The sequence below is a fragment of the Electrophorus electricus genome, chromosome 25 (genome assembly GCF_041902795.1).
Source record: "Electrophorus electricus isolate QZ-2024a chromosome 25, ASM4190279v1, whole genome shotgun sequence".
Taxonomy (NCBI): Eukaryota; Metazoa; Chordata; class Actinopteri; order Gymnotiformes; family Gymnotidae; genus Electrophorus; species Electrophorus electricus.
The window spans coordinates 5,225,491-5,238,636 of NC_137521.1; the positions used below are offsets into that span (position 1 = coordinate 5,225,491).

At 49.1% G+C, this 13,146-nt stretch overlaps 1 protein-coding gene across 23 annotated transcripts in view; it reads left to right on the top strand.

Annotated features, from left to right (window-relative positions):
* The window catches only part of aopep (aminopeptidase O (putative)), a 51,971-nt gene that overhangs the window by 9,030 nt on the left and 29,795 nt on the right, over positions 1–13,146 (top strand). For 12 of the 23 annotated variants that reach the window (XR_014119859.1, XR_014119854.1, XR_014119857.1 and 9 more), the window contains 5 exons: positions 5,222–5,411; positions 6,035–6,141; positions 10,435–10,537; positions 10,721–10,828; positions 13,023–13,083. Coding sequence is in view for 13 of the 23 variants with exons in the window: in XM_081707431.1 (XP_081563557.1) it covers positions 5,222–5,411; positions 6,035–6,141; positions 10,435–10,537; positions 10,721–10,828; positions 13,023–13,083 (569 nt within the window). In the remaining 10 variants the exon portion in view is untranslated. The other 11 variants (XR_014119855.1, XR_014119858.1, XR_014119860.1 and 8 more) reach the window with 3 other exon arrangements.

The window sequence follows — 13,146 nt, forward strand, 5'->3', positions numbered from 1 at the left end:
TATGCTGGCTCTAACATTTATTCTCTCTCTCTCTCTCTCTCTCTCTCTCTCTCTCTCTCTCTCTCTCTCTCTCTCTCTCCCTCTCCTCTCTCTGAGGTCATTTTCTTTCTTTCCTCCGCTCCTCTGTGATTGCTGAGTAACCCAAGAAGTGTGCGACAGAAACGGTCTTTCAGAGCGGAGGGACTTTGGCACAAAAGACAGCTGTTAATCAAATTGTCAAGGATGAGGTGTTTTTCTCTGAAAGTCTTCAGCGAGGGGATTTTTTCCCTCCTTCCTTTCCGTCCGCTGTGCACACACAAAAAGGCCCAGCAAGTGGGAAGAATGTAGAGCTCTTCTGCACCTGGAGCAAAACCAGAGGGGCCGTTCGGAACGGTAGCGGAGCGGCCCAGAGGCACGACGCTGGCCTGCTTCACTCTAAGGCCGCGTTTCAGCTCGAATCGCGTCATCCCGTTTCCTCCCAACAGCCTTCTTTAATGAAGACGGCAGGGTCCGACGTAGAGTGCACATTGTTATTATAAGTACATTCCTGTCTGGTTATCGGGAGGGGCCCTGCTTCCCCGTTTTATCTTAGCGATGTCTCGGGAGCAGCTTAGTGACCCTGGATCAGCCGCGCCGCCTTTTCGACACTAATACGACTGCTGGAGCTCAGGTGCTGTCTGCAAGCTCATAACTCTGTGTGCTGGGTTTCAAACAAGCCCGTTGCCAGTTTGGCTTGGGGGCGGGGTGGGGAGTGAAGGGCGCAGCAGAGCTGGAGGTTGGATGAACCAAGTCCACGCTACGCCGAGAGTTTGTTTTGGCTGCACGGCTGATTTAAGGAGGGTGAAGCAGTGGCAGATCACCTGGACTCTTTGCTACCTCCCAGGCCTCCAGGCACCGGCCTGGCTTCCAGAACGCGATGAGGCTGTCTGAAGGCCACACCCACATCGCTGCACTAGGCGGCCAATTTGTATCGATGCTTCAGGCCGGATCCCTCCGTGGAGCTTGCCAAGTTGAGCCATAAACTGCAGTGCATGTGTCGCCACATACACAGCGCCTTGATTGGATTACCATTTACAGTATGAATCCAGACTTGAGGTAAAGCGAGCTTTGGTCTTGTGTAAGTCAAGGACCAGGACCGTCTAGCCCCTTCGTCCGTTATACCTCAGCGCTCGAATAGCAGGCCTCTGTCTGCCACTTGGCGTTCTTTTTAGGCTCTAACAAAGGCATTTCCTTGCTTTTACAGAAAACAACAGGTCAGTGAGATTGCTCCATTTGATAGCACCACACATACAGTTTCCCCAGCATTTGCGCACGCTAGATTCTTCAATGATGGTCTCATTTCTTGCACACTGTAGATAACCTCGAAGGACTCAAGGGAGCTCATGAAAGGAAAAAGAGGGAGAGAGAGAGCGATGGAGAGAGAGAGAGAGAGATGGAGAGAGAGAGAGAGAGAGAGAGAGAGAGGCCTCATACACCCTGTAAACACGCGCCTTCATGCAAACATCTGCTTTGGGTCAGCAGCCCGGATGGTGGGTCCCACGCGGGCAAACGCCCCCGCTAATGTGGCATGGTGCAGTTAGCACGCTGCACCTCTACGGGTGATGAAGGGGAGCCTCCCGCTCCCCGCCGGGCTGTGAGCAGGAGGTGACGAAAGGGAGCCGCCACAGCAAAGCTGCCCCTGCCGCAGCTTTTCGGCCATCTCCCTTGCGCTAATGGCTCCCAGGATTCCCTAAAAAGAACCGGCATGTGCAGAGAGACCCTGCGGGAAAACCCCCACGGCCCTCCGAAGCTTAATTTGCCACCTGGTTGCGAATGCGAGGGGAATTTTTTTGTTTTGTTTTTAAAGTGAGGTGATTGTGGTAAGGGTTTTTGTTTTGCATAGCCCTATTGATACATTGGAAACTCAAAACTCGCACAGACTGCTGGACTTATCTTTACAAGCCAGTTGTATGCACACTCGTCTTCACTGTGTGACCTTCTCGTGTTTCATACAAATCTCTTACTGGTGTGTCAACACCATCTTGAAAGGAAGGCAGGTTTCTGAGTAAAGTGTCAGATGTGAGCATCTGGGTGTGCTCCTTTTTTTACTGCGAGTGTGTAGTGTGAGTTGATGGGTGCGTTTGTGGTTTGTATATCCCAAGACAAAGGTTGAAGGTTGGATGAGCTGAAGTCAGGCTCAGTGCATCAAAACAGCCTGAAGCACACTTTTGATTCCTTTAGTGGAAAACAACTTAGGAGCATTGAATGATGGTTTCTCTGGCAAGTAAGAGATCCACTTCCACCAAAAGCTCTATGTACAGTGTCTATGTACTGTTTTTGTCTAGAGTAGTAGGTATGTCTATAAGAATGGCCTTGGGCTTTTTAATATACATTTCCTCAGAAGTGTCTTGGGTACAATACTGTTGACTTTGGCATCAAGGGTAAAGGTCCATGCCTTTGTTCCGTAATCCATATGTGTATCTTAACTTTCAGTGTGGCCATGACGGGGTAAGGTTACATTTGGCTGACACTTGGATTCTTTCTCATCAGTGACTTCCTGTGGGAGATGTCAATAACATAATGGCAGCCTTTGGGTGTTGGGCATTTGTTGGCTCTCACTACAAAAGACAGCTTATTTCATCTGTTGGCAAATAAGATTAATGCACAAAGGGCACAAATCAACTCCTGGGGCTAATTTTAGATGAGCCATGATTTGTTCTTTCGACCAACACCCCCCTGAACAGCACCCCCACCCCCACAAGGCTGTGATTGTGTGCTGGCCTTCCCCAGGGAAGAAAGTGGATTCTGTTGGATTTGAAATAAGACCCATTATGTTCTACTTTCTGTCTTTCTTATGCTAAAAATAGAGTGACATTATCCTCTCCCTGCACGAAAGAAGGTGATTCCCTCTCTTTCGTTTTGATCAGCGCACTCTGCGGGTTTTGCCACTTTTGAGTTGGGTGCTTGGACCCCTCCCACGCGACAGGAATGCTCGGCTGGTTGCTGGAGTCTGGGTTTGCCTCCCATGCTCTGCAGATTTTAACCTTTATGCAGGAGACCCACAGCCGCAGAGAAAAATGGCTTGTTTATCCGTACGGGCCCCCTCCTCCCCCCCGCCGGAATGCCGTTATGGACTGGGACAGAGGAAAAGCAGAGGCGCGTGCTCCAGGCTCATCTGAAGCTGCGTTTAGCAGCGTGGTCATCCGTCCAAATGAAGAGGCGGTCGACGAGTTGTGAAGTCAACTGGCCATTTGCCAATGCATGCTCAGCAGAAGGTGCTCAAGGTGGAGCAGTACTAGCATGGAATGAACAGTCTCCAGTGGCTAGTTTGATATTGGAGATCTTAAAGTGAAAGTTTCTGTGAAAGAATGTTGCACTTTAGGAAGGCGTGCGACAGTCACGTGATGCTGTGATCTGTGTAGTAACGGGCCCTAATGTTCATGAAACCTTTAATAATGTTTAAAGGTTCGACATGTAGGGCTGTTAAAAGTGTACTTTCTTCATTTGCGAAGTGAGCAGTTTGCAGTTGGACATTCTGCAGAAACAAACACGAATTTGTCGTCGATTTCAGCCTTTTGAAGTTTTGCTGATAGATGATGTAGGTCTGCTTTTTGCTAAAAAAACACTCCTCAACACTTAATCAACACAGAGCTTAGCTCAGCTCTTCTCTGCTTGTTCCATGTTCCCTGGAAACGAGAGAGGCGCATGGGAGCGACTTGCTTTACTCTCTGGCGGATCTGCAGCAGATTTCAGTCCGGTCTTCTTCGAGATTTGCCCTCAATATTGGTGAAGCATCTTCTCTGTTTGGAGTTGCAGCACAATCCGAATGTCAGTTTATTTCTGTATAGCATTCCCGCATGCCCCGTAATCGCTGCCGTTGGGAAACAGGTGAGTTGTTCCAGCGCTCTGCACTTTTGGATGTCAGCCAGCACTTGCTTCCCCGTGGCGGCTCCTGCAACCTTCCGTTCCTCTCCCCCACCGGAAGAACTCGGGTAGGGTGTGCTCTTCCCCTCCTGAAGCCCTGCTTTACTAGCGCCACCTCCAAAGCTCGCTCAGAGCCCGCGGCTTGACGCCTGCAATGAATCAGGAAGGCTTAAATAGGAGGAGCCAGACCCCTCTGCCCAGACCCCCCCCCCGCCAAGACGCCACTGCTCCGGCCGTTTCTTAGTCCCTGGCATCTTGCACGGACTCCCGCTCTGCTTTGCCGGGGGGGTCATTGTGTGCCACAGAGCGAGAAGAGCTCACCAGACACAGAAGCTGTGTGCTTGTCTGCCACCATTAAAAGGGGCGAGTTGGGTTATTTGATCGTCCTGGGGAGCAAACGGCCCTGCGAGCGGAAGTGTTCACGGCATTGCTGCCGCATGGCGCTTTTTACCCCCGTCTCAGCTCTGCCCCTGGAGCACTGCCCTGATAAAGAGCTGTTTGCTTTGCTTCCTCCCATAAAGGTCACCTGAGGTAATCCGCAGAGACGAGGCAAACACCGTCGCGTTTCACCGTCCCCGGTGCTATGAGTGACTAGATTCTTGAACTCAAGGTTAGATAAACACCCAGCGTCCCAGCCTGAAGAGACTGTGTATATCAGTGATGTGTTTATTCTAGCAGGCATGTGTGCCCGGTGTTCGAAAGTGTGATTTTCAAGGCTGAGCTGTTTCGGCCGCTTGTTGCTTTTTGGCCACTGGCCCCTCCACTCAAGCGGTTCTGCAGGCGATCCTGAGCCGCTGACGGGCGCAGCCGACGTCGTGGCAGCACGCCAGGCCTTTAATTTAGCCCCCCGTTAGCGCATGCCGTGGGAATGCTGGTTTAAAGGGCGCGGTCCGGACAGCTTCTCCGCCATCCGTAGGCATCATTCAGGCTTGGCATTCCTTCTACTTAATGATAGACAGAGTTGCCGCGGAAAAACCCAGAGCTTTCATGTTGGCACGGGGTGATCGTCTCCCTGGCGGGAAAAGCGCACACCTGCCATCGTTGGGAGTTTTGGCATTTGTCTGGGGCTGATGCCTCGTTCTAGCCGTTTTACAACACGACCTACTAAAACACCCATTTACAAGCCTCAGCTTTTTGCTACTGGGCCAGTACTTTTTTTATTTTTTTTATTTTTTTTTTTTTTTGGTGTTTGGTGTTTCCAACCACATCTAATCTTGAGTTCCCAATCGCATCACATATCTTAAAGAAGAAACGTATCTTAAACGGTCACAAACGAATGCTCAAATAAGGCAGGCATGTGTGCTCCTGACTGGTTTTTGGGTGTGTTTGTATTTCCCAGCCCACACATCATCTTCCTGTCCCAGAGTGTGCTGGCGGGCGAGAGCAGCCTGTGTGGGCAGAGATTATGCCATGAAATCGCCCACTCCTGGTTCGGCCTGGCCATCGGGGCGCGGGACTGGACCGAGGAGTGGATCAGCGAGGGCTTCGCCACCTACCTGGAGGACGTGTTTTGGGCCAGAGTCCAGCAGGTGTCTTCTCCACTCTCACTATTTTCAGAAAAGGGGTTCCAGCACACCTTTTTGTGCCACCAGATGTTCTCCCGCCGGTGGTCCGGCATGCTCGCTGTGCGCCGCAGTTAGAGTACTCTCTCGCTCAATTGGAGATCATTAGAGCACTTTTATATAGAACCTCAGTTTTTCCATTAATTTCTACCTACAAAAATAGCGGCTGTTTCCGTTTGCAAGAATTTGGTAGACGGTTCACAGACTTCAGTCTTTTCTGGTTTTTCTGCAGTTCCCTAAATGTGCTTCCTGGAAAACAGCACATGTTCAAAATCTGACTCTTCGACCCACAAAGCATTTTTTCATTCTGAAATACCAGTACATTTTTGTTCCAGTTTGTCCTAAATCACCAATTCTAAATAGCAGATGAAAGAACATGGGAGAACAAAGGAGCATAATCCTCACACACATCAGACAGTTATGCAGGAAGCAATGGATTAATAGTAATGGAGTTTTAGATGTAAATAAAGATTATGCCATGATCCTGTAGGCGGCACATGTAGGCTCTAACACTGTGTGGGATTGTTTCGGAAGGACCTAAACCTCATTATGTTTATTTTCTATTGCTTCTCACACACATGGCATTTTAGCTGGGCGACACTGAGGAAGAGGAGCAGAAGGACCTGAAGGCTCTGCTGCGCTGGAGGAGGCTGAGGGATGAGATGGGGAACTGTGAAGAAGACCTACAGGTCCTCAGGTCTGATGGCTGCGTCCCGTTTGCTTTTTACTGCAGCTGCAGCCTATGATGTTGTGCTCGTGGGCGCTGATTTACTAAGGTGCAAAAACAAGTGTGACACGTCGTGTGGCAAACATGATAACACCCGCAGAAAAACGGTCCCCTCTGATTTAGGAACGGGATGTGCCGAGGAGTTTATCTTTCAGACGTGTAAAATGGCTGGTTTTGTCTGTTTTGTGGGTTTGCCTAAATGCAGTTGGCGGCGTTTTTACCAAAGTGTTCAAAACACAGGGTGGTGTCAATCCAAATAGGTTAATTTAGCTCATTTTATTTATTTATAAGCCTAATTAAAATATCAAATCTGCATGAACGTCATCTGTCTAGATCACCCGCAAGGTGCCTGCCCACAAAAACTACACGTGCAGTTTACTGGACTGCCCACACGTATTGGCGCTCTATTGGAAACTTGATAAATCAGAGCCCGAGTGTACAAAATATTAGGAAAACCTTTCTAATGTCAGACCTCTTATGCTTTAGATCACGTCAACCTTCTTTCATCTTCACAGAAAGGCCATTTTATTCGCAGGCCTTCTCTCGACTTCCTGTCTCTGGGGGCTTTATGCTGAGACGCACACACAAACCTGCGCTCCAAGTGTCTTCCTTGCTATTCTTTATTCTTTCCATCCTCTCTCTTAGATAGATTCCACAATCCTTGCGCATGTTGTCTTGAATCTTTAGGCCCCTCACCCAGCAGACACTGATCCTGGATCAGTCCCCTTTCTGACTTTAGAGTTCCTTACAGCGTCTAGTCTAAGGAAAGAACACACCAGTGATAACACGCCGGCGGGGAAAAGTTGGGTTCTTTTGACGGCGTCTCTGAATATCTCAGCGCAGCTTTCTCTGTCGTTAGCGACGAAAACTGCGTGAGCAAAAACAAGCCGGAGGAAACCTTTCTTCGCATATGTCAGTGATGTCCCCCTCTTGCCATGGTTCCTAATAGCACACGGCAGTGACTTGTGGCTGTGACTCACGAACATGCTGTGCGAAGGTCTCCCGCGCTCTGCTCGCTCTTGACAATTTTAACAGGCAAAAACGGAGCCAACGTGCTCTGAGACACAGTCCCACCATGCTGTTAGCCGGCCAGACGCTGCCAAAAAGACAGCTTTAAAAAGAGCTCGTCGCACACACAGGCACGGCGCCGTAGGGAAGCGGAAAACAGTGATATTTACCTTTGCATAAAAGAGATATATGTTGCCGTTAAATGACAAAGCAGACTGATGTGGGTGTGTTTATAGACATGAGCTCCCCCCCCCAAAAAAATGTGTTTTATGCTTAATCAAAGCTCTATATTCCTGGCTTGTGGGTACATTTTGAAGGGATATGGCTAGAGTCTATGCCTTGTGTGTTGATGTATATGAGCTGTAGTTTGAACGACCTCAGTGTACGAAAGGTGATGTATAAATAAACTTGCCTTGCCTTGCCTCGCCTCGCACAAGCCTCTCTGCCTTCAGCAGTGGTCGGTTTCCGACCACGTGACCGCCGTTGGCCCATATTTTTCTGGCAGGCCACTCACAAACCAGCAGTGATACTGGCACTTGTAAACCGAAGCCTCAGCAACACTGCTGTGCCTGATAAACTCAGGGCAGCTCAACACACACAACAGTGTTAGGTCAGTGTTGGGTTAAAACTGGTCTGCTTCCCCAGCAGTATCTGGTGTGTCTATTACCAAAAATCCCTATAAAACAGAAATACCTAATAAAGTAGCCTGTGAGTGTAAGTATAAGGTGCGTGTTCCTATTACTGTGACTGGGGAGTGTAAGGATATAAAACTTGTGTGTTCACTTAAGTGTTCAGGCGGCTTTTCAACACACACGGGCAACAGTGAAGGAACTTGTAGGCAATTGAAAGTGATTTCCATAGATTTTCTAACACACACTCTTCCCACGGGTACCCAGAGGCTTGGACCAGTTCACCCACCCACCACGCCCCCACTCCTTGCTTCTGTAGAACTTGGCTTGAACATTTCATGGTTAGCATGGGCAGCAGATACTGTACAAATTGTACAAAGTTCAGCAGTGATCTCCACAATGAAAGCATTAGATACAAACCGCAATAAAAAGCTACAAACTATAAGAATGCACACGTTCAGTAGAAACAATAACATTTATTCTATAGCATGCCAGTGGAGTTCTGGGAAAGCCTGACTGTTTTTTAGTGATAGGACTGGTTAATATTAGTTCTAATACTGTGTCGATCAAATGCCTGGATATGTCTAGCCCTAAAGGCTGGAGTGGTATTCTAGCTTCTGCCCTGGTCATCTAGAAATGATGACCAGAGTCTTTTCCTTCCTAAGGCTATAATAAAATGTGGTTGGTTTTTTTTTCGTTTTTTTGAACTGTAGGTCTGACACCAACTTGACAGTTTCTCACTTTTGTGTTCGCAGGCACACTCGTTGTCGTTTCGGTCCTGTTGCCGTGGTGTTGCCGGCTATTTTTTATTTTTTTGCGGTTGTTGCTGTTCTGTGGCTTTCTTTCTGCATGGTGCTGTCCGCCGTTGCTAACTACGCCACAGCCAATTGCAGGAAGAGTTACATCAGCTGGCTTCTCGCGTTGTATGACAGCCTTGCTTGCTGTAAACAACCAGTGGCTTTATAACAAGGGTCTTCTTATTGTCAAGTCTGTTGATTGGAATCCTAAATTTCCCCACAGAGCACAAACTGAGTGCTAACTAGCCAGCGCTCCGGTTCTAGCATGTCCAGCTAGTTGACGTAGGCGGGTGTAGGAGGGTCTGTTTCAGCACTACTTACTAGTCATCTTTTTTTCCTGGTTAATGGCAATGGATGGTCGCTTTGAGTCACACCCCCCACCTCTTGTTTCTGTTTTCATCCATATTCCCCTTTTTTTCTCCTTCTGTCTCGCTGGGTGGCCAGGAAAGATAGAAGCTGCCTGTTAAAGGGGGTCACCCTTATCAGAGTCCCCCAGAGAGAGAAAGGGAAAGGCAGAGAGGCAGCATGAGTGAGTAAGCACAGTTTCAGCCTTTTTGGACGCAAACCATATCAAACAGACGCTGCTGCAGCAGGAGTGCAGAGGGGCGAGCGTCCCAGACACGTGGGCAAGCAGCAGCGAGCGCGTGGGCTGCCAGAGCCGAGCTGGGTTCAGCCACCCGAGGGACCCAGCTCCTCCCTTCACCTGAGCAGGATCCGTACGCTGCGGGTTCACGGGTCGGCTTAGTGTCGCATCGCTCCGGACTCCCGCGCACCAGGCACGGTCCCAGCTCTGGGCACCCTTCAGGGACCAGCCAGCAGAGGCAAACCACAAATCACTTCTCTTACTGTTCTAACCAGTGGTTGACGAGCGCAGAACCGTTTTTAGGGTCATTTCAGGCTCGCTCGTTTTCTGGCTTTTCTTTCTGTTCACGTTGATCCACAGAATACACGTCGATTCGCGGAATCGACGTCGGTAAGGTGTGGTTCCCCGGAGAGGCGCAGAGCATTTGCGGGTCGCGGATCTCCCATGCACTGGACCGTCACGATCAATACAGCCTGGCCGGGGAAGCGCAGACAGCAGCGTCTGGTGTGCTCTCTCTCCCCCACCCTCGTTAACACGGCCTACGCCCCAGACTGTGTGAAAAAGGAAATGATTTGTAACGCAGCAGCGGGGTCCCGGGCGCCCAGCTATTGACCGCGCAGGGGGCCGGTCTCGCGGGAGACTGTTCCGGGCGAGTCCGGTTAATCCTCTGGATCGATCCTCTTTAAACCAGGGTAATCATCAAACACGTAGCCATGGCCACGGGCCCTGTGTGTGTCACCACCGACTGCCCCTGCCCTCAGGAAGGAAGCGCTCTATAAGTCGTTAGCTGCGAGGGTGCGCCGCACTGCAAACAAACACCGTACATCCCGCCAAGGCCAGCTGCCGGGAACAGCCATCGCCCGCGCGATTCGTGTCGACGCATGTTACTACAGGGCAGCGTCGCGTGTGGATCCAAACAGGATGCACATCGTGCAACAAAGAACATTGTGCGGGAACCCGCCCCCAGTTCACACTGGAACGCCAGGAAAACGCTCGAGGCTTTTGCGCAGCCGTTTTGTATGTTTCCTCCGTTGGGATGATTTAAAGCCTAGCATGCTCCGCACGTGTCCCAGGGATAACAGCAGAGCTGAGTTTGCCTTCCTCTTGCAAATGCATGCATATCTGAGGCATTTAGTGGGCTGTTAAGTGCGTTTCAGTGCCCGCTGCTGTCAGGGTAACTGCACTCAGACCTTGAGCAATGTGGCACTCTTCCCTAACAGCCCTGGCTCCACCCCCATCTTCACAGGCCCAGTAAAGACATGACGGGAGGAGCCAGTGAGTCTGGATCCTCTGTGGTGAAGCATGCCCTCAACCCAGCCAAGCCATTCATGCAAGTCCACTACCTCAAGGTAAGTCGGAGGGGGTGGGGGTTAACGGTTTGTTTACCCTATGGTCTTGTAACTGAAATCACAAATGACGGCCATTTAAAACATCCGCTCCATGTTTTAGTGAACATGCTCTGTAATCTTGTGCCGCGGCCCGTGTTGTGTTGAGATCCGAGACTGTTTTATGTTTCTGGTCTCTCTGGAAAGGGTTACTTCCTACTGAAGTTCCTGGCTGGTGAGGTGGGTGAGCGTGAGTTCTTGGGCTTCTTCAGAGCCTTCGTGATGAGATTCCACGGGCAACTCATTCTGTCTCAGGTACCAGGGGCCTGCATGCTCAGGATATGTGCATGTTATTTTCTATGAGTTACAATCATGGAAATATGTACCTCTGCTCTTGTTGTGGTATTTAGTTAAAACATTCCCAGAATGCACTTGGCCTGTGCCAGGCTTCCAAACCATAATCATGATTGCGGCGGGGTTATTGAATTGGATTGGAGATGGTTTTCATGACCACTGGTACACTGGGCAGAGACGACCGTGGATGTGTGTGTTTCGGCTGGACCTGGAACCGTACGCTCAATATCACCAATTCTCGTATTTTCTGACACAGGACTTCCTTCAGATATCCCTGGACACGTTCCCAGCTTTGAGCAGGTAGGCGTGAGCTAAGTTAGCATCGTGACTGTTCTCGCCACAGGCCTCTGCTGCCATCAAATGGGGTTTTGAACATGAGATCCTCACTGTGAGAACCGAGAAACTCCACAGTCTGTTGGATTAAATTAGGCCAGCTCTACGGGCGTCTTAGGTCTGTTGATTCCCCGACCAAACCTATCAGTGCTCGTCCTGTTCCTTGCTAACTACTTTCATATATGCCATGCTGGGATGATTAAGGGTTAGCTGAATCCGTTTAGCCTTAGTGTGTGGGTTGCCAGAGCTGCATGTTTCAGCCTAATGGGGACTCTTGCAGTGGTGTGCGAGTGGCTATGTTTTGTTTTTGTTTTTCCCCAGGGGGCATCACAGCTGGGTCGAACAGCTGTTGGGTCCCGTATTGAGCTGTCAGTTCAGGTGTCTCCATCCAAGGATGTACCCGCTCCCCCCCCCCCCCCAACACTGGTGGTAATCTGGCCAGCTCAGGCCTCTGCTGGCCAAGTCAAAACAAAGGGGGATTTTGTTGTTCAGGATGAAAAAAAATGGCAGCATGCAAACATCTCCACATTTTTTGTTCTTTTGTATCCAATGATCTACCCCCCACTTTCCCCCTCGCTCATGCCACAACCCCTCCTATCTTAGCTTTACCACAGAAATCTCCATCCATCCTACCTACACCATCTACCTACACCATTCCCGTTATCTGGCTTTCAGGTGCTAAGTCATCGGTATACGCCGCGCGTAACTGTAGCCTGACATGTAACTGGTGTGTTATTTCATGTACTGGCGCCCGCGTCTCGGAACTGTATCTCCTCACGATGGAGGCAACAACTCTGACACTGGAGCAACGGCACCTTCACCTTATGTTTTATCAAAGGCCTGACAAGGACTTTGCGTTCAGCGCATCCAACCTCGCCGTCTGAACAAGTCTGACGGGTCTTATGTTTAGTTTAGCTCGAGGATGAACTTATTCTCATTTTGGCATTTTAGTACGTGCTGCAACCTTAAGAAAAGGACAGAGTTGTTCAGTCTTGTAAGATCAGTATTCCCCTAGTCGAATGCTGCCTCTACATCGTGCTCATCATGCTAAGGAAACAAATGGTTTTAGATGACAGAAAATCCCAGCAAAGGCTCTGAGGTTTAAAACAAAGAGCCATTGTTATTAACGGGATGTTGAAATGTCATTACGTTTCTGGAGTACTACTCGCTTAAGAGTAGTGTTTGTGATTTTGTTCTGTTTATAGTCATAAATAAATCAGACTGGAATAATAAAATAAACAGTTCTGAGCATGGATGAGATTTTCTGTTTGATAATGAGGGATTAGATTAACATGGTTTGCCCCATTATATTTCTATATGAGAGTAACTCATACATAAACAGTACTCTCGCTCAGATTCAAGGACAGCTAAAGTATTTTGGCGTGCGCAAGCATGTGTCTTAAGTTCAGAGATACGATATTTTTTAAGATGTTTGTGTCTTTTTTCATTCTGACTCTTTTCCTTTTCAAAGGAGAGGCAAGTATCGTAAAGATATTGTAACCCATATCCCTCTGTTCTCGCTCATGTCTGTGTGCTTGCCGCGCTGTGGGCTAGAAGAGTTGCCCCCCATACCTGACTGGGAGAACCCATTAGTTGATTATATGTGCAGGTGTGCTCCTGCAAGTTAACGAGATTGCAACGTCCTGATAGAGCTCAGGCCTGAATTACAATGAGCCAACCCCCCCCAAAAAACACAGGCTTCACTCAGACATGTCCACAATAGTCCTACAGCATTAAATCACGACACTGTTCATTTATGAGTACTTAAATAAAGATTTTTTTAATTTGTTCTGAAACACTCGATATCTGGTTCTGGTTTCAGCCGAGGCCTGACCATTGGAGCGATTTATTCAGACTGGCTGGACACACCTGGGATTCCGAAGGTAAGAGCAAACGATCGGTCTATCTGGACTGAAATGTGCTCAGATCACGTCAGTAACACCGAA